Source organism: Ochotona curzoniae, unplaced genomic scaffold (genome assembly GCF_017591425.1).
Source record: "Ochotona curzoniae isolate NIBS_2020 unplaced genomic scaffold, NIBS_Ocur_1.0 scaffold_4937, whole genome shotgun sequence".
In the NCBI taxonomy this organism is placed as follows: Eukaryota; Metazoa; Chordata; class Mammalia; order Lagomorpha; family Ochotonidae; genus Ochotona; species Ochotona curzoniae.
In genome coordinates, this window is record NW_024467126.1 from 1110584 (window position 1) to 1130517 (window position 19934).

The following is a 19934-nucleotide window of genomic DNA, read 5'->3' on the forward strand; positions in this document are numbered from 1 at the left end:
CCCCAGGCCGGCCTTTGTTGGCTACCTTGCTACTCGGTAGAAACCTTAACAAAAGCTGACGGCAGGGAGCGAGCACAGGAATGGAGTTGGCCTCCAGGGAGACGGAGAAGATAGCTGGGATGTGGTTAAGTCATTTATTGATTTCATTTCTAAAACCCACACAGCGCCACTTTGCTGTTCTAGAGCTTCAAAAGAGCTAATTAACCACCCGAGGAGCCCACCAGGGAAACCAAGCTTGCGCGGGAGGCAGGAGGTGAAGTCAAGGTCAGGGGGGTGGGTAGCCAGGCCCTGAACCCACCACAGGTTAAGCATGGGGGTGGGACGGCTCTGGCCCTCAGCCACAAGACCAGCGTGGGCACACCTGGGTAACTGGCCTTGCTCCTCTTTGCAGCTTCCTGCGGTAGCCGGCCCTCCATCTCAGGCCAGAGAGCAGCCAAGCCAGGGCTGCCATTCCAGCGGCACCAGACTCTGGGGGCAGGGTGAGGGCTACTGCTGGGGCAGCACAGGCACCCTCCAGAGGCCCTCCCCCGCCCACACACACACACACCCTGGGCAGGCTGAGTGGCCCCAGCAGAGAAAAGCCACTTGGCGGTTTTAATTTTAGCTGCTCTGTGCCTGACTGGCAGGATTTGTTGGTCTGACCTTTAGTGCTGGCTGCTGCCTCCCCAGGCCCAGGCCTCCGTGGGCGCGCGCACACACACGTCAACTGGAGCTCAGGGGCATGGGGTCGAAGCCCCAGGAAAAAGGCCTGCATGGGGATGGAGATCCGGGATCCAGGGAGAGGCAGGCAGGCAGGAGGGGAGGCACTGGGTGGTCCGGCTCCCTGTGCAGGGAAGTAGGAAGGGGCCAGGTCAGGCTCTGCCCACCAGGCAGTCCGGGGCCGCTGTTGGTGGAAGACAAGAAAAATCAACAGACACAGAAAAGCACACTGCTCCTTTATTCAATGGAACATCCCCACTTGAGCGCAGTGTTGAATCAAACACAGAAAGAAAAAAAAGAAAAGCCCAGAGAATTTCTGTAGATCAACCAGTGAAGAGAACGCGTGTTACACATTATTGTCAACATAATCACTCCATGGAGGGAAGGAGGGGGAGGAGCAGAAAGCAGAACCAGAAGCACAGGGTTTGGGGTCCCTGGCCACTGCCACGGTCAGACGAGGGGGCCGGTGGGGAGAGCATGAAAAAATGGACACGCAGCTTCCAGGAAGGAGAGGAGCAGGCTAATGTGGTCAGAGCCCGACACAGACCCTGGCTGGCAGGCTAGCCCAGCGGCCGGGCCAGGGCCACCTGCCGCCCTGGGCAGTATCCAACCCTCAGCAGGGGTGGTGTGTTAAACCCCCGCGACAGAGCCTCCTCAGAGGCTGCTCTGGCACCTGAACAACCCCCATGGCCCAACCTCCCCCGCCCCCCAGCCAGTCCGTGCCTAGAGCCAGCTGCTCCCCTCGCCTCAGCAGGAGGAAGAGGAGGGGGGAAGGAAAGCAAGCTAACTGCAGCAGAAGGCCAGGGAGAGCGTCTCCTTGGACGGAGTCTGCAGAGAGGAAGAGGGAAGGAAATAACGAAGAAAAAGAAAAAATTAATAAAAAAATGTCACGATATGGAGCCAGCGTGTTCTGATTCCGTCCACAAAAACAGCTCAGGCTGCTTTGCCGAACCATCCTGTCCACCAGGGGCGCTGCTGAGGCTGTCTGCCTGGAGGGGTCACCAATGGGCGCGGAAAGTCCTCACTCTCATGGCTCGGGCCATCGCCGCCGCCGCGGGCAGGGATCCTGGCGGCCCGGTTAGGGGAGAGGCAAAGGGAGTTGGGTGAGGAGAGAGAGAAGACAAAGAGACTCGATGCTGCACGGCGCCACAAGAGCCCGCGCTGGCGCTCCTCCTGTCACCTGCCCATTCCCCAGCGAGTCCTCGGTCGCTTGGCCCAGCCCGGGGCGTGCACACACACACATGCGTGCACACACAGTCACATGCGTGCGTCCCAATGTCTGGCTCCATATGGTGAGGTTCGGCGTGTTTAAACGAGACCAACTCTCTCTCTATAATATATATTTTCTTAAAAAAACCGAGTCTAGTTCTGTGGTGGAGGCGGAGGGGGAGCTGGAGGCATCCCGAAGGGCGGCATGCCCGCCACCCCCATGCCCATCATGGTGACAAAGTTAGAAGGGTCCATGGGCGGCGGCGGAGGGGGGGGCGGGGCATACATCATGCCGGCGGAACCAGGCGGCGGAGGCGGCGGAGGGGGAGGGGCCCCGGGCGGCAGAGGCGGCTGGACCCCGGGGGGCAGGGGCACCATAGTGGGGTTGCCTTGCATCTGAGGGGCTCCTGGAGAAGCTGCGGCAGCCGCCTGCTGCTGTTGCCATGGCGGGATGGACCCTGTGCCAGCGCTCGTGGTGGTAGTCGTCGTATCTGGGGTGGTAAAGAAGCCCAAGGTCACACGCGCGGGGGGCACACCGCGGCTCTGCGGCTGCTGCCTTGGGATGGGGGGTGAGGGGCGCCTGCTCCTGGCTTGGCATGCGGTACGGTGGTGGGGGCGGGCGGGCGGGGCTGTCCTGGTGATGGGGAGTGGAGGGGTGGGCAGGACTACCCTGGGGCCAGCCTCGAGGTCTCTGGGCATCAGAGTAAGCCAGCCCTTGGTCACCGATGCCCCTGGAGGGGCTGAGGGAGAAGCGCCAGACACAAGCACGGGCTCTTCCGCCCCTCCACCCCGCCGCCACCGCCGCCGCCGCCGCCACCACCGAACGGCACGGTCCCCCTCAGGCCACCACTGCTGCCTCCCCTCGCCCAGTCCCGCCGCTGCAGCCTCCAGCCCAGTCACAGCCCTTCACGGGACACGCATGCACCACCCAGCGCGGGCTGGAACCAGCCGGCCGCTCCCCACCTCCCCCGGCCTGGACTTCCGGCTCCCTACCTACATTGGCAGGCGCTCCCCTTCCTGCCTCCACAAGTCTGCCCAGACACAACCACACCGAACATGAGCTCCGAGCCCTCAGTCGCCCTCACAGCCTGCCCCGGCGCACCCCGGGCCAGGCGGCCTTTTCCGGCTCACAGCCCCCAGCAGAGGAGTCTCCCCTCAGCCCCAGGTCCCCCTCCCTGGTCCCACCCACTCCCACAAGCCCACAATTTGCCACTCACTTTGCTGCCATGGCAAAGGGGTGCTGGAAGCCATACTGCTGCTGGGCGGTGGGGGCGGAGGCGGCTGCTGCTGCTGCTGCTGCCATGGGGGAAGAGGCCCAGAGGGCGGGGGCGGGGGCTGCCCACTGGGCGGCGGCGGCGGCGGCGGCATCATGCCCATAGGCGGCGGCGGCATCATACCTGCAGTGCGGAAGGGCAGGATGAGGACACAGGCCACGGGGTGGAGCCAGGCAAGCCTCCCCACCCAGGCCAGCAGCTGGCCGGTACCTTTTCCTTGATGCAGGCGATAGACCCCAGAGCCCACAGGCGTACTTCCCAGGTACTGATCTTGATGGAAGGAAAGAGCAGGGACTTAGCAGGACATGGGGACAGGCCGCTGACGGCCACACAAGCTTCACCAGAGCAGCTGAGGACACCTGCCTGCGGGAAGCAGGTCTGGGACGCCCCAAGCTGACCACCTCCCCCTGCCCTCTGCCGCCCTGCCAGAGGCTGGCCAGACAGGCCACCCCCAGGGCCAGCTGCTTCCAGCTCCCAGAGCCACGAGGTCAAGTCCCTGTTCGCCCAAGCCCCAGGGTTTCTGGTCCGACACTTACTTACCCATTGGAGGAGGGCCATGGTGCCCAGGCGGGTGGGGGCCCTGGTTCATCGGGGGCGGTGGTGGCTGCATCCAAGGGGGTGGGGGTCCGTTAGGGTTGTGCTGCATGGGGTGTCCGCCATGTCCACCAGTCAGGCTGGGGAGTGGGTGTGGAAAGCTGTGGGGGCCACCTCCAGGCCCAGCAGGGCCTCCTCCATGCATGCCGTGGTAGGGCCGACTCTCTGAAGGGCCAGAATTCATCCAGGGCGGGCGGCTCTGGGTGGTGGACATAAGAGACTGCGTGAGAGCATTCCTGCCACTGTCCCTGCCGATGCCCCCTGGTGGCAACACTGTTCTTCCAGGCCAGCCACGGGACACCGAGCAGAGTCCCCCAACCAGGGCCAGGACCCTGCAAGAACAGTGTTGCCACCACAAGCATCAAGCCACTCCACCCAGCAGGCCTGGCCATGACTCCCCATCTCTGTGGCAGAGAACAGGGCACAGCAGGCCAGAGAGGCAGCAGCCCAGGCTCACCGGTGGAGGGGGGTTGTTGGCGGGAGCAGCGGGCCGCGGTGCACTGGCCAGTGGGGTGGTGGCGGGCCCAGAGGAGGACCCCACAGACGCTGGGACAGGAGCTTCGCCGAGTTCAGCCATGAGTGACAAGTACTCTTTATCCATCCGCGCTTTATCCTGAGCAGACTGCGGGTCTCCAGGCCTGAGGGGGGAGGGGAGACAAGGAGGAAGCGCTCATTCTGGGCTTTGGCAGCACAGCGTTCCAGAGAAGCCAGCTATCAGAACCCGCTCTTCTCCCTGCTGCCCTGCACACTGGGCCAAAGGCAGCCACCCTGCAGGCCATGCTCAATCCCATACGCCCTGAAACGGGTCAAAAGTCAGGGAAAATTCCTCAGCAAAGCCTTGGGTACTGCCAGAGTAAAACAAGGTTGCAATCAAGTGCCAACCTGCAACTGGTCAGAACCCTGTGGGTAGCTGGCTCTCCAGGGCAGCGTAAAGTAGGGAGGTCCAAAGTCTTAAACCCAAATTTTAATTTTGAACCCATCTTTTACACCCCAACTGGAAGCCTGCAGTTTACCTATACTCAAAATGAACAAGAATCAAACGAGAGGATTGCCTCAAGGTTTCCCGCCACGCCACTGTGGACCACCCTCCCAGGCTTGCTGCTTCTCGTGGCCCACAGGCGCTGCAGGAACTGTGCAGCAACCGTGCCAGAGCCACCACGGGCCAGCAGCGCCTCACCTCTGGAATTTACAGTCGGAGGCGATGTGGCCGGCCCCGCCACACTTGGTGCACACCGTGGTGTTGGTGATGCTGCGGGTCTCGGAGCTCTGCCAGGGTCTCAGGATCCTGTGGAGGGCATGCCATCAGTCAAGGCTGTGGTCCACCTGCTCCCACGGTCCAGGTCCCCGCTTCCTCCTCGGACCACTAACCGGTTATCGTCCTCCCGCAGAGTCCCATTCAGGCGAGCCAATTCCCGCAGCTGCATCTTGCGCAGGTCATTCTGGTCCTCGGGGGTCTCGATGCCCTGCTTCAGGATGTTTCTGATCTAAGGAAGACACGTAGGCAGAGACCTGAGTGCCTGCGGCCACACCAAACATTTCTGGCCACGAGGTTTCCTGAGAGCCCCACTCACCTGCTCCACTGCCTTTTTAACGTTCTCCATGGTATTGGCAGTGACCAGGGCATGCAGCGGCTCATCCTCGCCCGGCAGCATCTGGCCGTCTTTGCGCCCGACCTTCCCCTCCTTCACAGAGCCTTTGCCCCGGATCATGATCTTGGCATTGCATTCCTTCTCAATGTTCTTCAGGGTGTTCCCTCTGTCAAGGCAGAAAGGACAGTTTACAGTGCACCTGCAAGTGCACACTGCGGAGCGCACAGCCTGCACCACTAGCCACTCCTCCTCCCGAGGGAAACCGCAGGTATAACTGGATTTCTAAGTTAAAGTCAGCTTCAGCAGATCTAGAGATCTGTTCTCTGTATTAAAAATGGGAAGTGGGCCCAGCATGGTAGCCTAGCGGCTAAAGTCTTCACCTTGCATGCCAGGATCCCATTTGGGCACTGGTTCAAGTCTCTGGTTCTAAGATCTCGGTGGTCTGGTGAAACCTTAGGACCCTGCACCAATGTAGGAGACCCAGAAGAGGCTCAGGCTACCGGCTTCGGCTCAGTTCAGCTCCGGCTATTGTGGCTGCTTGGGGAGAGAATCAATGGACGGGACATCTTCCTCTGTCTCTCCTTCTCTCTGTATATCTGCCTTTCCAATAAAAATAAATCTTTAAAAAATAAAATAAAAATGGGGAAGCTACAGAAAGGCCTCATTTATTCCAAGTGTGATGGCCTGCTGACAGTGGCCACGAGGTCCTAAGGCATGCTCGGCTGGAGGCAGGTGGCTCTCACCTGGGCCCAATGAGCAGTCCCACGAAGTTGATCTCTGGGTACTCATCCTGTGGAATCATCACCTTGTCGCTCACCCGGGTGGCTGGAGGTCTACACAAACAAGAAGGACTTCACCCACTGCCCGCTTCAGGGAGAAGGCAGCGCAGACAGCAACGGCTCTGCCGCGCCAGTGGCCTGGGTCCCGCTCTGCTTACTTGTAATCTGCAGGCGGCTTGAAGTCGGGGTTGAGGGCGACCATCTCCGTGATGAGGTTGTGCCGCTCCTCCTCGAGCTTCTTGCGGGTGCGGAACTCGCGGGTGTTGAGCCGCTTCCCCTCACTGTTGTAGATGGGCTCAGGGGAAGGAGACCTGCGGGGAACACACTGCCGTCAGCGGCCCCGCTCCTGCCTTGCTCTCTCCCCCATGGACTACATATAAGTCCTCCCAGCCCCTCTGCCTCTCAGACCCTAACACTCTTCGGAGGAACCGACCATAACGTGTGCTATTCCAGATCGTGTGAGGTGGGCAGATGAGGACCAGGGTGTGTGTGTGTGTGTGTGTGTGTGTGAGAAGACAAGACAAAAACGGTTTCACTTCTACAAGTGACGAGAGGGAAAAAAGTCTGCCCTTTGGGGAAAATCTTTGGACTACAAATGGCAAGGACAGTATCATTTTCTGGAGTTTTCTTTCCAAATAAGGATGTTCATTCATTTGAGGGAGGGAGAAAAAAAGACAGTATCCCAAGTTCATGAAACACAGGAACCCCAAGTTTAGGTAAAAGGTTATTCTTAGAAAGCTCGTGCCCGCCAGGAACAGCACCTGTACCCCTAAGAGAGCGGCACGAGCCCCCCAAGGCAATGCTCTGGGGCTCCAGGCTGTTGCAGCCACTGGATCCCAACAACAGAGAGACGGTTCAAGGCCTCGTCTCCCTTTCCTTCAATGGCCTGGTAGGCTGCGTCCAAGGCCCAGGAGAACACCTATTTTCTGGCGGTTGGGGCATCTGGGGAGAGAGAACCTTCCAGGTGCTAAGCAGCTTGAGAGAGGCCGCAAGGCAGATGGGGCAGAAGCCTGTCTAGGGTCTGAACCTGCAAACAGCAAGGGGAAAACCCACGACTCTCCGCCAGAGTTTACAAGCCCAGAAAGCAGATTTTCTCTCTCATTTTTTAAGGAGTAAAATGCTGTAGCTACAAGTAAAAAAAAAATAGTAATGATAGCATGGTCAGTTTACCATAGCTGGATTTTGCAGTAATAAAAAAAGAGAAGTTACACTCCTAGAATTTTGAGTTAAGATTACAAAAAGGACCATATTCATTATGAAAATTTAGTAACAGCTGCAAGAAGGGAAGAGACCGTGTGGATCAGGTTATTAAAAAACATCCTGAAGGTAGTCCCGACTCCTACACTCTTGGTGTAGCTGAGAGCCTGGCCTGGCTGGAGAGCGAGGCCTGACTGAGCTCGGCTGCGGCCACTGTCTTCAGCCTCAAGGGAACCTGTCATACCACGTCACACACACGATGGAATAAAAGGTCAGGTTTGTTCAGGGCTAGTGACAGCTAAATGACACCTCCGTTTCTACCATTTGTATAAACTGTGAGTACAATCCAATGATAGTGAACAAAAGCAAAATGCATCCCAACTCATTAGGCTACCATCTTAACACATTTATGGATATAAGAGATCTTAACACATTGGTAACTGTGCAAGTTAAGCAACATCAAATAGCATATAAAATGGCTTAATTATGAGATACACCTTAAGAAATCATCTTATTAACCATAAGAAACTCACGCATTTCCCTCCAATCTTGGCTCAAAGGTAATACCCATCGGGCGTTAGGACCTCTTTTCCAAACAGACTACAGGAGGCCGAGCCCTCTCTGGTTTATCACTGCTAGCTCCACCCAGAGCTGTCTAGAGTTTGGTATTTTGAGTTCATCCCCAAAAGCTTTCCCAATACCAAGCTGGCCATTCTGAGGCCTCCCAACAGTTTTAACTTCTGACCCAATCGTGGAGGTAAAAAGCAAAAGCCAGCAATCTACGTTGCCTGGCTCTGTTCCTCCACCTAGAACAAGCATCCGGTAGATGTGACTAAATTCTAACTCCAGAAGGCAAAGAGGTTTGTTAAAAATTCAACCTTGTAAGGAATTGCCTGGTAACCGTTATGATGTGCCATTAATGGGGAACAGGCCAAAAGGGCACAACAGTTGTGGTCGTAACTTTACCATGTTCTCTTCAACTTCAAATTAAAAAACGTGAAATGTTAACACAGTCCTCCCACCAACATCTACAGGTAAAAATGTTACCAGATTCAGTCACTTCTAGATGGAGGAAGGGCCAGACGTGCGCTCAGTTCCTGCCAAGGGAGGGCAGCAGCAGGCCAGGCACACAGGTGACCGCCATGGCCACTCCCTCCCCTTCACTTAGCTCAGTTACCACTTGCTGGACAAAAGGCACAACATGGCTTCTGGCAGCCAAGTCTAACTGGGCCGTGTGCCCAGAGGTGCCGAAGACCACTGCCTTCCATGAAGTGGCAAGGTCTGAACTGCTCACATCAGTCAACGACATCAGTTTCAAAAAGTTCACCTTCCTCACATCAACGTTTTACTTTTCCAAGTTAAAACGGTCCACAGAAATGACATGACCACAGCTGTTCCAGGCCCACACTCCCTTAAAACTAAAAAAATAATTAGGCTTGGCCGCTCATCTTTCCCCAAACAGGTGAGAATATGCTGGCCCTTCCCAACACCTCCAGGCAATGGCCAAGGCTGAAGATTAACTGGCAGTGAAGAAGTTGGTTAGAAATCTCAGCTGTTTTTAAAATCATCAAGACCATTATTAGCAGGAAGGCTGCAATAAGCTGACCAGCTTGTGGCCTGCTCAGGTTTTGTGATGCTCAAAAATGCCCTGAATCCCTCACGGTGCACCTGTGCCCCCAGAGGAGGCAGGTTAACCGCCCCTCACTGTCCCGGGGTAGGGTAAATCACGTTAACACCTATACGCTTACCAATTGGAAACCAGTTCTTGAAACTTTAATTTTCCCAAGTTTCGTTTCATTCCCATTTTCTAACTGCAGACTGACCATATACACACACACATACATACATATATATATATATATATAATAAATATAGTCTACTTAAACTCTAGTCCCCACAATGGTCAGAGTTAGCAGTTGTCTTACTAAGACTTTATTGAACTGACACAACATGTTGCCATCAGTAAAACGTATTGAGAAAAAGGTAAAAAGCGTTACTGTCAGCTGGTTAAAACTGTTTCCCAACCTGTCCTCAGGGTTAGGGGGGATGCCCAGGTCTCCTGTGCGCAGTTTACGAGTCAGGTCTTCTATCTGCAGTTGCACTGGAAGAAACCAGGTTAGGAAAGAAAAAAAAAGGATGGAAAAAAGACAATGTTACCAAAAAACATCTCAAATCTCAATAACAAGCATGAAGAACTGGGAGACTTTGAAAGGGACGACTGCTCAGTGAACACATTGCGGCGACCCCGCCACCTGGCGGCAGTCTCCACCTACACATGCTTACATCTCACTTCAAAATGTTCTCTCTTAAGGAAGCAAACTGTCTGTGGGAAGAGGGGTTAGCAGGAAGACGTGGCTAACTTCAGAGCAAGCCCCAGGAGAGTCTCACCTCTCCCCGCCCTCCAGGCTTGTTCACACTGATGGACATCTGGCCCCCAGAGCCCAGGCCAGGCCTGGCGCTGCCCATTAGGCCACCAGTTCCCACCAAATGACTTGAGGGCAAGACTTGAGAGCTTTTCATTATTAATTATGACTTCTCAAACAGAGCCCCAAATGAGAGCCAATTAATAAGGGACAAAGAAAAACATTGGTTGAACAAAGATCATTTTCATTAATAACAATTAAAATTCCTTAAGTAATTAAAACATTTAACAAGCATTTAAACATCTTATAAAAATTCATACTTTCTGTAAAACCAGACCTGTCCTAGCACCTATACATTTTATTCCAATACTCAGTAGCCATATGCATTTTCCTAAGTCAGTAACCATGAGATGCCAAGAGTATTTTCAGACGGGCTGCTGACTGTCCGGAAGCAGCAGTGCAGAGGTGGAAGGTGAGGGACGAGCGTGGCCCTCAGGCCTTGACCAGTGAGGCTGTCCGTGAGTGCGATGGGTTCTACACAAGCTGCCTGTGCCTCCAGGGAACTGTGCCCTGCACTTTCTTCAGGGCCTGATCTGCTCTTACCTGGGCAGAGCTGAAGTGGAGTCGGCTCCAAGACACCCTAATTGTAAAGTGATCCCACAGGACCGCACTACACCCCCACGTGGAAACCATGAAATTAAAATCCATTATTAGGGCCCTGCACGCACCGGGAAACCATATGGGCGCCGGTTCCAATCCCAATAGCTCCACTTCCCATTCAGCTCCCTGCTTGTGGCCTGGGAAAGCAGTGGTGGATGGCCCAAAGCCTTGGGACCCTGCACCCGCGTGGAAGACTGGAAAAGCTCCTGGCTCCCAGCTTCGGATCGGCACAGCACTGGCCGTTGCGGTCACTTGGGGAGTGAACACTCAAATGAAGATCTTTCTCTCTGTCTCTCCTCCTCTCTCTATATATGACTTTCCAATAAAAATAAACAAATCTTTTAAAGTCACTTTCCCAGAGACAAGCCTGGGCTCTGACAGGAGTAAAATGGCTTGGGTCAGCCCCAAGGGGCACTCCCTGCCACAGGTCAGACACCCAGCCTTGCAGGGGGGCTGCGGCCCGCAGCCTGTGGACGAAGAACAAGTCGCCTCCCCATTTTCAATGTCTGCTGGTTGCCCTTCGGCCACCCCCCCCAGGGGCAGCTCGAGGGCCGTAAAGGCCCACCAAGGTTGGGGGTCCCGGCAGGAAGGGTGGGAGCAGCCAGCAACATAACAGATAAGGAACACTAGAAGTGTGAAGTGGCTGTAGGGCAGGTCCAGCACCCCAAAACTCTCAGCAGTGTAAAAACATGGGGGGGGGGGTAGACCCTCCAGAGGAGGTCAGCCTTCAACCTTCTGTCAGAAGCTCAAAGCCTCCCTGTGAAAGCCTCGTCGAGGGACCTTGCCAAGGGGACGCTCATCTGGTAAGAAACGTCTACCAAGCCGCCCTCTTGCAGACAGCTGCGCAAGTGTGTCAAGATAAAACTTAGGTTAATACTATAAGAAGAGCCGCTTACATTGAGAGAAGGAATTCTGAGGTTAATTGCAATCCTACTACAGTCACGGTCAAATCTCAAACCTTCCCCTAGGTCAGCTCTGTGAGCCTCGCACTGCACCCCGGAGCCCGGCCGTGCCACCCCTGTCCCCAGAGCTGTTCACTATCAAAGACAAGAGCCTTCGTATTAAGACAGCTCTCCAAAGATCAAACTGGAAGAGAGGCTGCAGGCAAGGCTACATCCAGCACAGGGCAAGCAGGAAGGAGCTGCTGAAACACGTTCTCAGAACCACTTTTGTTCAGATTGCTTTTTCCCCCTTTCAGAAAGCACCTATGGAAAGTAAAAGGTCACACGTTGGAGGAAAGGATGAATATGAAGTCACGGTGCAGGCCATGCTGTGGCAACGGTCCTCGGTGACGGGGCCTGTCCAGAGGCCAGCAACACTCACCTCGTCACGCGCGGCCCGGGCAGCGGCAGGGCTGCTGGCCGGCCGCTACTCTGCCTCCTAGTGAGCCCTCCTAGCTCCCTGGCCCTCGCGGGGACCAGCGTTAGGAACCAACCACATCACAGAGCCTGATGGGGTCTGACCCCAACAAAGTAACTGGCAGCAAGTCTCCAGCCCAGCAGCCAAGCAGCACTGCGCACACAGTGCCCTCAGCGGGCGCGCTCGGGGGCAGAACGTGTATTTACCTATGTAAGCCCTTTCCTGCTCCCGAGTCAGTCCAGGGGGGATGACGGTCGGCATGCCCGGGATCACCGTCTTCTGCTCCATGGTGTCTTGGTTCCATCGGCTCCTCTTCCGCTTCTTACTGGGAAAGTCTGGAGGCAGACGGAGGCTGTGAGGTGCCCGTTCCCGCTGGGGGACTGGCAAGCACACCCCAAGAGGGCAAGCACAGCAGGCGGGAGGTGAACAGTTCCCATAACAACCCTCTAAAAAGCCCGCAGAGGGATGTCAACAAGGCAGCATGTCTCAATGCTGGCCCAAACAGTGCCATGCCGGACAGGACCGGCAGGGGTTGCTGCAGCAGCCCCACCCCAAAAACACTAGTTCAAACCCCAGCTGCCCCACTTCCGATCCAGCTCTCCTGCTAGCCCCCCGGCAAGGCAGGAGAAAAGGACCCTGAGCCTCCGCCATCCACGTGGGACCAGACGGAGCCTCAGGCTTTGGCCTGGCCCAGTCCTGGCCATTGAAATCACTCTCTAACTCTGCCTTTCAAAGAAATGCGCACATCTTAAAAATAAGAGAGAAAGAAAAAACAAAAAGCCTATTATCTAATCATGCCTAAAATTCCAAAAAACATGCGCTTGGGAACGCTGGCTCTGCCTCACCAGGCCCGCTTCTAAGACCAGGAAACAGCTGCACCCGCTCTCGCCTGGCACTGCCAATTCTACAAGATTGCCTTTTTCTTCCCCAGGTATCCGGGAGCAGTGTTCCATCTCCGCCCCGACCCCAGGTGGACACGAAGACCTTAAGTCCAAGCCTCAACAGGCCGTTACCACACATTGCAGCCAACCCCTCCCTTTCCAGGATTTCCTAACACTAACCACCACCAGTTCCCCACTCGCATCCCCGAGGGGGACGGAGTGTCCAGCCGAGGACGCCTTGGGGCCAGCGATCGCCAGGGAAACAAAGCCCAGAGTTCCACCTTCCCACCTGAACAGCGGCCAACGCCAACCTCACTTCAAGCCCCGCCATCTCTCCCGCACTCCGCTACTTTGTTTTGCTACTTGTTTCCCTTTCCAATTCCTCAGAGGCGTGGAAGGAAACAAGCCCAGCGTTTTCGCGGCGGGGAGGGAGGGGACCCTTTCCCGCAGAGCTGGCACCCGCCCCACAGACGCCCCCCAAACCTCCCCGCCTTCCAGCTGCACCGCCCAGCCCGGCCTTCACACTGCGCCTGCGCACCGCCCGCCGCTCCCGTCCCCTCTGCCCTCCCCGGCGCGCCTGCGCACTCGCGGCCCCGGACTCCCGCGCGCGCGCCCGCCCCAGGGCGCCTCCGTGCGCGCGCGCCGCGTACCCGCGCCCGTGTCCGCGCGCCCGCCCGCCGCCGCCGCCGCCGGGCCCGTCCGCGCGACGCCTCTCGCGCTCTTCCTCGGCCCGACTCACCTCCTCCGCCGCCGGCCGGGCCCGGCTGCTGGTCCTGACGCGGCTGCGACACGCGCTGGCGGAGCGGCGGCGGGTAGGACGCGTCGCCCGGGGACGGCGGAGGCGGCGGCAGCCCGAGCGGGAAGGCCGCCATCGAGCTCCCGGGCGGCGGCAGCCCCGGAGCCGCCAGTCCCGCCTCGGGCCCGGCCGGCGGAGGGAGCCCGGGGGGCCCCAGCTTACCCAGCGGCGTGGCGTTCGCTCCGGTCGCCATGGCGCCCCCAAAGGACAGGCCCTGGCGGCTGCCTTCCTTTCTCAGCGGCGACGACGGCGGCTTCTCCTTCGCGAACCTTCCGGGGGGGAGGGGACCCGACTACGCTGCCGCGGAGCGCACGGAACCGCGTCCTCTCACGCGGCCAGCGGGCGGGCAGGCGGCGGCGAAGGCGGCGCGGGCCGCACAAAGAGGGAGGAGAGAGGGCGCCGCGGGGGCGGGCTGGGGGCGGCAGGGCCGGCGCCGCGATTGGGTCGGGCCGAGCGCGGGGGGGCGGCACCGGCGGCCTCCGATTGGCGGAGCCGTAAGTCCTTCCCCGAGGCGCGCTGGGATTGGCCGAACCGTTAGGCCAGGCGAGGAAATGGCGGCGGCCGGGGGGCCGGGAGGTGTCGCCGGGGTGGGACCTGCTCTGTGACGTCGGCACAGGAGCCCCTTCCTCATTGGCCGACGTTCGCGTCGTAGGGACGCGGGATTGGCTGTCGTTGAAGCCTGTCTGTCCCGGGCCCCTCCCCCGGGGGACCGCGGGCGGTGGGAGGAAGGCCAGGCCTGAAAACAGACTTATGGCGGCCGCGGCGGCGGGAGACGCAGAGCAGGTGCACTGCTGGGTCCCGGACGGGCAAAGCCGCCCCTCCACCCTTGTCCCTTCACGGGCGACCCCCGGGCGCGCAGCGCGGAAGCCCTCCGTGACGTCAGCGCTGGTTCCCATGACAACCCGGCTTCCGTGGACGGGCGCGCGCCCGCGGCCGTCGGGATCCGTTGACGCCAAAGGTTAAAAAAAAAGCAGCAGCCTGCCGGACTTCCTGTTGTGAAAGCCATTTAAAGTGTCCCACGGATGTTACAGTTACTCCGATTTAAAACCGGATGCGACCTTCGTGCAGAGTTAGCTGTGCATGAGAGATCACCCGGTCAGACCTCATGGTTGACAGACGCAGAGTTCCAACGGGATTTAGGGCTGGGGGGGATTGAGTGACGTCGACGACTCGTGTCCTCAAGTGTCGGAGTGGGCTAGCGCACGGAGACGGAGACCCCGGCCCCACTGATGCCAGAGAACCCCACTCGGTCCCAAAACGGCGCGCAGATCTAAGCCGGCACTCAGAAATCGCTGTCAGACCATGAGGGCCAAGAAGGGTGATCACCAAACCACAAATGTGCACGTGTCCCCAGCAGCAGGTGCCCAGCCTGGCCTCAGTGCCCGGCTCGGCCCCCCGGGAGGTAGCTGGGTGCCATCCATGGGGGCACCCTCAAGGCGTTTGGGGCATGAACCAATGCAAAGCAGTTTTGTTTCTAGTAAATGTTTTTATTATTTGTGAATTTTTCTTTAATTACTATTAAACTTGGAAAAGCAGAGTTACAGAGAGAGAGACACATCTTCCACCCACTGGTTCACTCACTCCCCAATAGCCACAAATGACCAGAGCCTAGCTGCTCCGAAGCCAGGAGCCATGCAGGTCTTCCATGTGGGTGCAGGGTCCCAAGGCTTTGGGTCATTCGCTGCTTTCCCGGGCCGCAAGCAGGAAGCTAGCTAGAAGGGAAGTGGAGCAGCCGGGAAACAAACACACGCCCCACACATGCAAGGCAAGGACTTTAGCCACTAGGCTACCATACTGGGCCCTTATTTGTGAATTTTTTAAGTGAAGCTAATATCACAAGAAAGCAAAAACATCAGAGGCTGAAATCTCATTTGAGCAGAGAGTGCCCGGCACAGTAGCCTAGCAGCCAAAGTCCTCACCTTGTATGTGCCAGCATCCCACATGGGTGCCGGTTTGTATCCCGGTAACCCTGCTTCCTGTCCAGCTCCCTGCTTGTGGCCTGGGAAAGTCCCAAAGCCTTGGGCCTCTGTACCTGCATGGGAGACCCAGAAGAAGCTTCTGGTTCCTGGCTTCAGATCAGATCAGTTCTACCAGTTGGGGCCACTTGGGGAGTGAATCAGTGGACAGAAGATCTTCCTCTCTGCCCTCCCCTCTGTATATCTGACTTTCCAATAAAGATAAATCTTTAAAAAAAAAAAAACAACTTGTACAAGTCCTGCGTAGAAGGAAAGAATGCTTTAATTGAGCAGCCAATGAAGGCCCAGCATCGTGGGTGTGAGGCCAGTGCACAATACCCGGTCCCGGGTACAGCATGATGCCTCAATTGGCCAATCCTCCACATCCAAACACCAGCATCCCACATGGGCACCAGTTCATGTCCAGGCTGCTCCATTCCCCATCCAGCTCCCTGCCTGTGGCTTGGGAAAGCAGAGGAGGACGGCCCAGAGCCTTGGGACCCTGCACCCACATGGGAGACCCAGAAGAAGCTCTGGCTCCTTGCTTTGGATCGGCTCAGCTCTGGCTGTTCCAGCCAGTTGGGGAGTGAAGCAGAATGTGGAAAATCTTTCCGTCTTTGCTTCTCTCTCTAATAAAAACAAAAACCCGTTCCTTTCTTTCTCAAAGTCAGAGCTAAGCAAGACACTTCACAACAGTCAGTACAGGCCAGCGCTGTGTCGACCGGCCGGGCTGGTGCTCCTCCCCACTCTGCAGTCATTTCCTTTTTTGATTCAGGATCTTTATGAGAACAGTTTTAATTTCATAAGTGTAAGCCAAATTAATAGATTTTTTTTATTTGTTACATTCTATGGAATCTGTCCTTAACTACTTAAAAAAAAAAGATTAATTTATTTTACTTGAAAAAGTTGCCACAGTGAATAGCAGTGTTGGATCCATCGGCTGTTCCTCCCCGAATGGCCACAGTGGCCAGAGCTGGCCTGGGCAGGAGCCAGGTGTCGCATGTAGGTACTCAGGCCATGCTCTACCGCTTTCCCAGGTCACTTGCAAGGAACTGGATTGGAAATAGGCCAGCCAGGACTTGAACCGGTGCCCATATTGGATGCCGGCACCACAGACAGAGGCTGAGCATGCTGCCCCCGTCGGGGATCGGACTTGAGCACCCACACTTAGAGTGTGCACAGGCTGTTCCTGAGGCTGTTCCTGAGGCAGATGTCTGTACCGTTGCGAGGATCTCCATTTGGGGGCAGATCAGCTTTGGACCCCAGGCCCTGCCACCTGCTGCCTGAGGCCCATCAAGCAAGCTCTCCCCCAGGCTAGAGTCCCACGCACCTGGCCCGGCCTCTGCTGCCCATCAGCTGGCCATGAGGGAAACCAATGGCTCTTTCCAAACTTCCGTTCCTTTGTACAATACAGGAAACGACACCCTCCCACACAGGATGCTGTGCTGAGAGTCTGAGTCCGAGGGCCAGCGGGTCCTGATGGGGTCTCTCCTGAGCGCTCACACATGCCCCTGATGTCATGCAAGAAGGTGGTGTAAGAAGAATTAATGTCTGGCCATTGTCTTCAGTTTCTGGCCCAGAGCTTGAAATACTTGTCAATTTCCTGAGTGGCACGTGTGCCTCTTTTTATTTGTTAAGAAGCCTCTTTATGGACACTGCACAATAGCCTAGTGGCTAAATCCTCACCTTGCATTTACCAAGATCCTCTATAGGTGCCGGTTCAAGTCCCAGCTGCTCCACTTCCCATCCTGCTGCCTGATTATGGGAAAGCAGTCGAGGACGGCCCAAAGCCTTGGGACCCTGCACCCGCATGGGAGACCTGGAAGAAGCCCCAGAAGCTTAATTCTGTTGTTGCAGCCATTTGGAAAGTGAACCAACAGATTGAAAATCTTTGTCTCTCTTCTCTGTAGTGTTGCCTTTCAAATAAAAATTGAAAACAAAACAAAGGAGAAAAAAGTTTTCATATAATTTTTAATTTCTATATATATTTTTTTAAAGATTTATTTTTATTATTTTTTCATTGGAAAGGCGGATATACAGAGAGGAGAGACAGAGAGGAAGATCTTCCGTCCGATGATTCACTCCCCAAGTGAGCGCAACGGGCCGATACTATGCCGATCCGAAGCCAGGAGCCTCTTCCGGGTCTCCCACGCGGGTGTAGGGTCCCAAAGCTTTGGGCTGTCCTTGACTGCTTTCCCAGGCCACAGGCAGGGAGCTGGAAGGGAAGCGGGGCTGCCGGGATTAGAACCGGCGCCCATATGGGATCCTGGGCGTGCAAGGCGAGGACCTTTAACCACTTGCGCCACCACGCCGGGCCCAATTTCTATATTTTTAAGATTTCTTTAGAGAGAGGGAATATTATCTGCATCCCCCTTCAGGAGTCACAGAAGCCAGTGCCTGAGCCGACCTCGCTGCTCTCCAGGCCACAGGCAGGGGGCTAGATGGGAAGTGGGGCTGCCAGGACATGAACTGAAACCCATATGGCATCCCAGTGCTTGAAAGGGAGGATTAGCCAGTTGAGCCATTGTTTTGGGCCCTGTTTGTTTCTGCATTTGTAAAGTGCTGTTCTATCTAGTACATGGTTTCTTGAAGTTTACTATTTTGGTTCCTCCTTGAGATGCACCTATTGCTGTTACATGAATCATGAGACTGTGTCTCTGGCCTGCCCGACCCCTGCGCTTGGCCAAGAGTGTCCTGTACTGGTGGAAGCTGAGCCCAGCATGTGGCCCAGCGTGCTGGGGTGGCCCAACAGTCTGCTTCTCTCCTCCCCTCATAAGAGTATCTGCAGCCAGCCGTGAGCTGGTGCTGGATGTGTGACAGGGGACCTGAGAGGCCATCCCTGGAGGTCAGCCACAGCTTTCCCTGGGGCCATCCCCACCAGCAGGACTGCATACCCACGGGCTCCCTGCATTTCCCCCAGGGCCCCTGTCCCTTCTACTTGGCCGCAGGAGGCTGGGGACGCCCATGCCACCCTGCCAGGGCGAGGCTGTCGCCCACCCAGCAGTGGTCCCGGCCAGGAGTCTCGCAGCTCCTGCAAACACACTGGCCTGGGAACCTTGCCTGCGGGGTTGTGCCTTGTCAATGTGGCAGAAGCAACAGCTTCCATTCCCATCTGCACAGCAGCTGGGAGACACCAGACGGCGGAACCCCGGCACCATCCCAAGACAGTGGCTGCCTCTGGCAAGGGAAGGAACCTTTATGTGCAAAGGCCAAGGTCAGTAGTTTGTGGATGATAGCCATGGTATAAAACAGCCAGGGAGTAGAGATTGCTTACACACTGCCCAAGCACTTCTAGAAAGACCCAGAAGTAGCTGAGACCTGGGGAGGGTAGGAAGGGGAGCACAGGCAGCTGAGCAAAGGTCCAGAAGTGACAAAACAGCTGCTGCTTGCCAGCTTTCCGGGCTCTGTCCAGCAGAGACCCCACTGTCCGACAACCACCTGCCCCCACACTTAGGCGCATCACAACCGGGCCGCCACGAGGTGGTGCTGTGGACAGCCTTTCCAAGGGTGCCTAGGGCGGAATGGCTCATCACCCCACCCCCACCCCAGCTCCCATGTGGCCCAGCAGCAGCCCTTGGCTTGTGCATGTGTGCAAACCTTCAGAACCTGGACTGTGTACCCTCTCCTCCCTCCGCATTTCTTGGGGGGACCAGAGCCTGGAACCCAGGAAATGCGTTTCTTCCGGGTCTGGCTTCCACTGCAGCCAAGAACCCCCCCCCCCCCGCCCCCATCACTGGAAGGAGGCGGTGAGGCGATGGGAGGACAGCCACCTCCCCCCAACCTATGACCTCATTCACAAAGGAGTGAGCGCTCCCCCAGACCAGGCCTCCAGAGGGCACTACTGAGACACCTGCGTGCGCAACAGGGCTTTGCTAACTCTCCATATCTACCTTCTCAGGCCCAGCCCTGGCTGGCTGTGTAGCTGGAATCCCCTCCCTCCAAGGACAGCTCCCATACTGACCCAGTGCCTGTGGCCCTAGGATACTCAGCCCTGAGGATCATGGGAAAGTGGAACTAAAAGGTGAATTTATGCAGCACGGCGGGTTAGCTCACCATCACTCATAATGCCAGCGCGCCACGCTGGCCTGCCCAAGTCCTGGTTCCTCTGCTAACACACCTGAGAATCAGCAAGCGGTGGCTTAGTCCTTGCCACCAATGTGGGAGCCGGGGGTTGATGTAGCCATTTGAGGAGTCAACTACTGGCTGGCAGATTTCTCTCTGTCGTAACAGCCAAGTCTGGACCAAATCGGGAACTCCGTCTCAGCCTCCCACACAGGTGGCAGAGGCCCTAGTACTTAGGTCATCTTCCGCTACCTTCCCAGACCAATGCACAGGAAGCTGGATCGGAAGTGGAACCAGGACTCGAACTGGCATGGCATTATGGGATGCCAATGCGGTGCACAGTGGGTTAATGTGCAGTGCCACCGCACAACATGAGCCGCGCTATAGCCTGAAGACTCCTTCAAGTGCATGCATGTCCGTATTTTTCTTGCACTAAAATAAACTAATTTTCTTAAAACCCTTCATAAGCTTTGCGAAGCACCTCCAAAATCTAACCCACTGGTCCCACTGCAGTCCC

General features: G+C 56.7%; 1 protein-coding gene across 10 annotated transcripts; it reads right to left on the reverse strand.

Annotated features, from left to right (window-relative positions):
* Nucleotides 1-918: 918 nt before the first annotated feature.
* Nucleotides 919-13983, reverse strand: SF1 (splicing factor 1). 10 transcript variants are annotated; one of them, XM_040971137.1, is made up of 14 exons: nt 13563-13764; nt 11930-12058; nt 9367-9442; nt 6303-6455; nt 6109-6198; nt 5348-5531; nt 5145-5260; nt 4954-5061; nt 4234-4414; nt 3723-3996; nt 3393-3452; nt 3126-3305; nt 2195-2399; nt 919-1765 (listed from the first exon to the last, which is right to left on the reverse strand). In XM_040971137.1, the coding sequence occupies exons 1-14, from the start codon at nt 13591-13593 to the stop codon at nt 1633-1635; spliced, it is 1920 nt and encodes a 639-aa protein (XP_040827071.1). In that variant the 5' UTR covers nt 13594-13764; the 3' UTR covers nt 919-1632. The 10 variants fall into 10 exon arrangements, with proteins under 10 accessions (XP_040827071.1, XP_040827078.1, XP_040827080.1 ...); XM_040971144.1 differs by lacking the exon at nt 2195-2399 and having other exon boundaries at nt 3393-3447; XM_040971146.1 differs by lacking the exon at nt 2195-2399.
* Between the last annotated feature and the right edge of the window lie 5951 nt (nt 13984-19934).

Excerpts from the sequence above, each read along its gene's own strand:
- SF1 (XM_040971137.1), bottom strand. The coding sequence starts at position 13,593 with ATGGCGACCGGAGCGAACGCCACGCCGCTGG. Across the intron at positions 3,997-4,233 it reads CCAACAACCCCCCTCCACCG|TCTCTTATGTCCACCACCCA; the intron begins GTGAGCCTGGGC and ends GCTCTCACGCAG. Across the intron at positions 3,453-3,722 it reads CCATGGCCCTCCTCCAATGG|ATCAGTACCTGGGAAGTACG; the intron begins GTAAGTAAGTGT and ends CCTTCCATCAAG.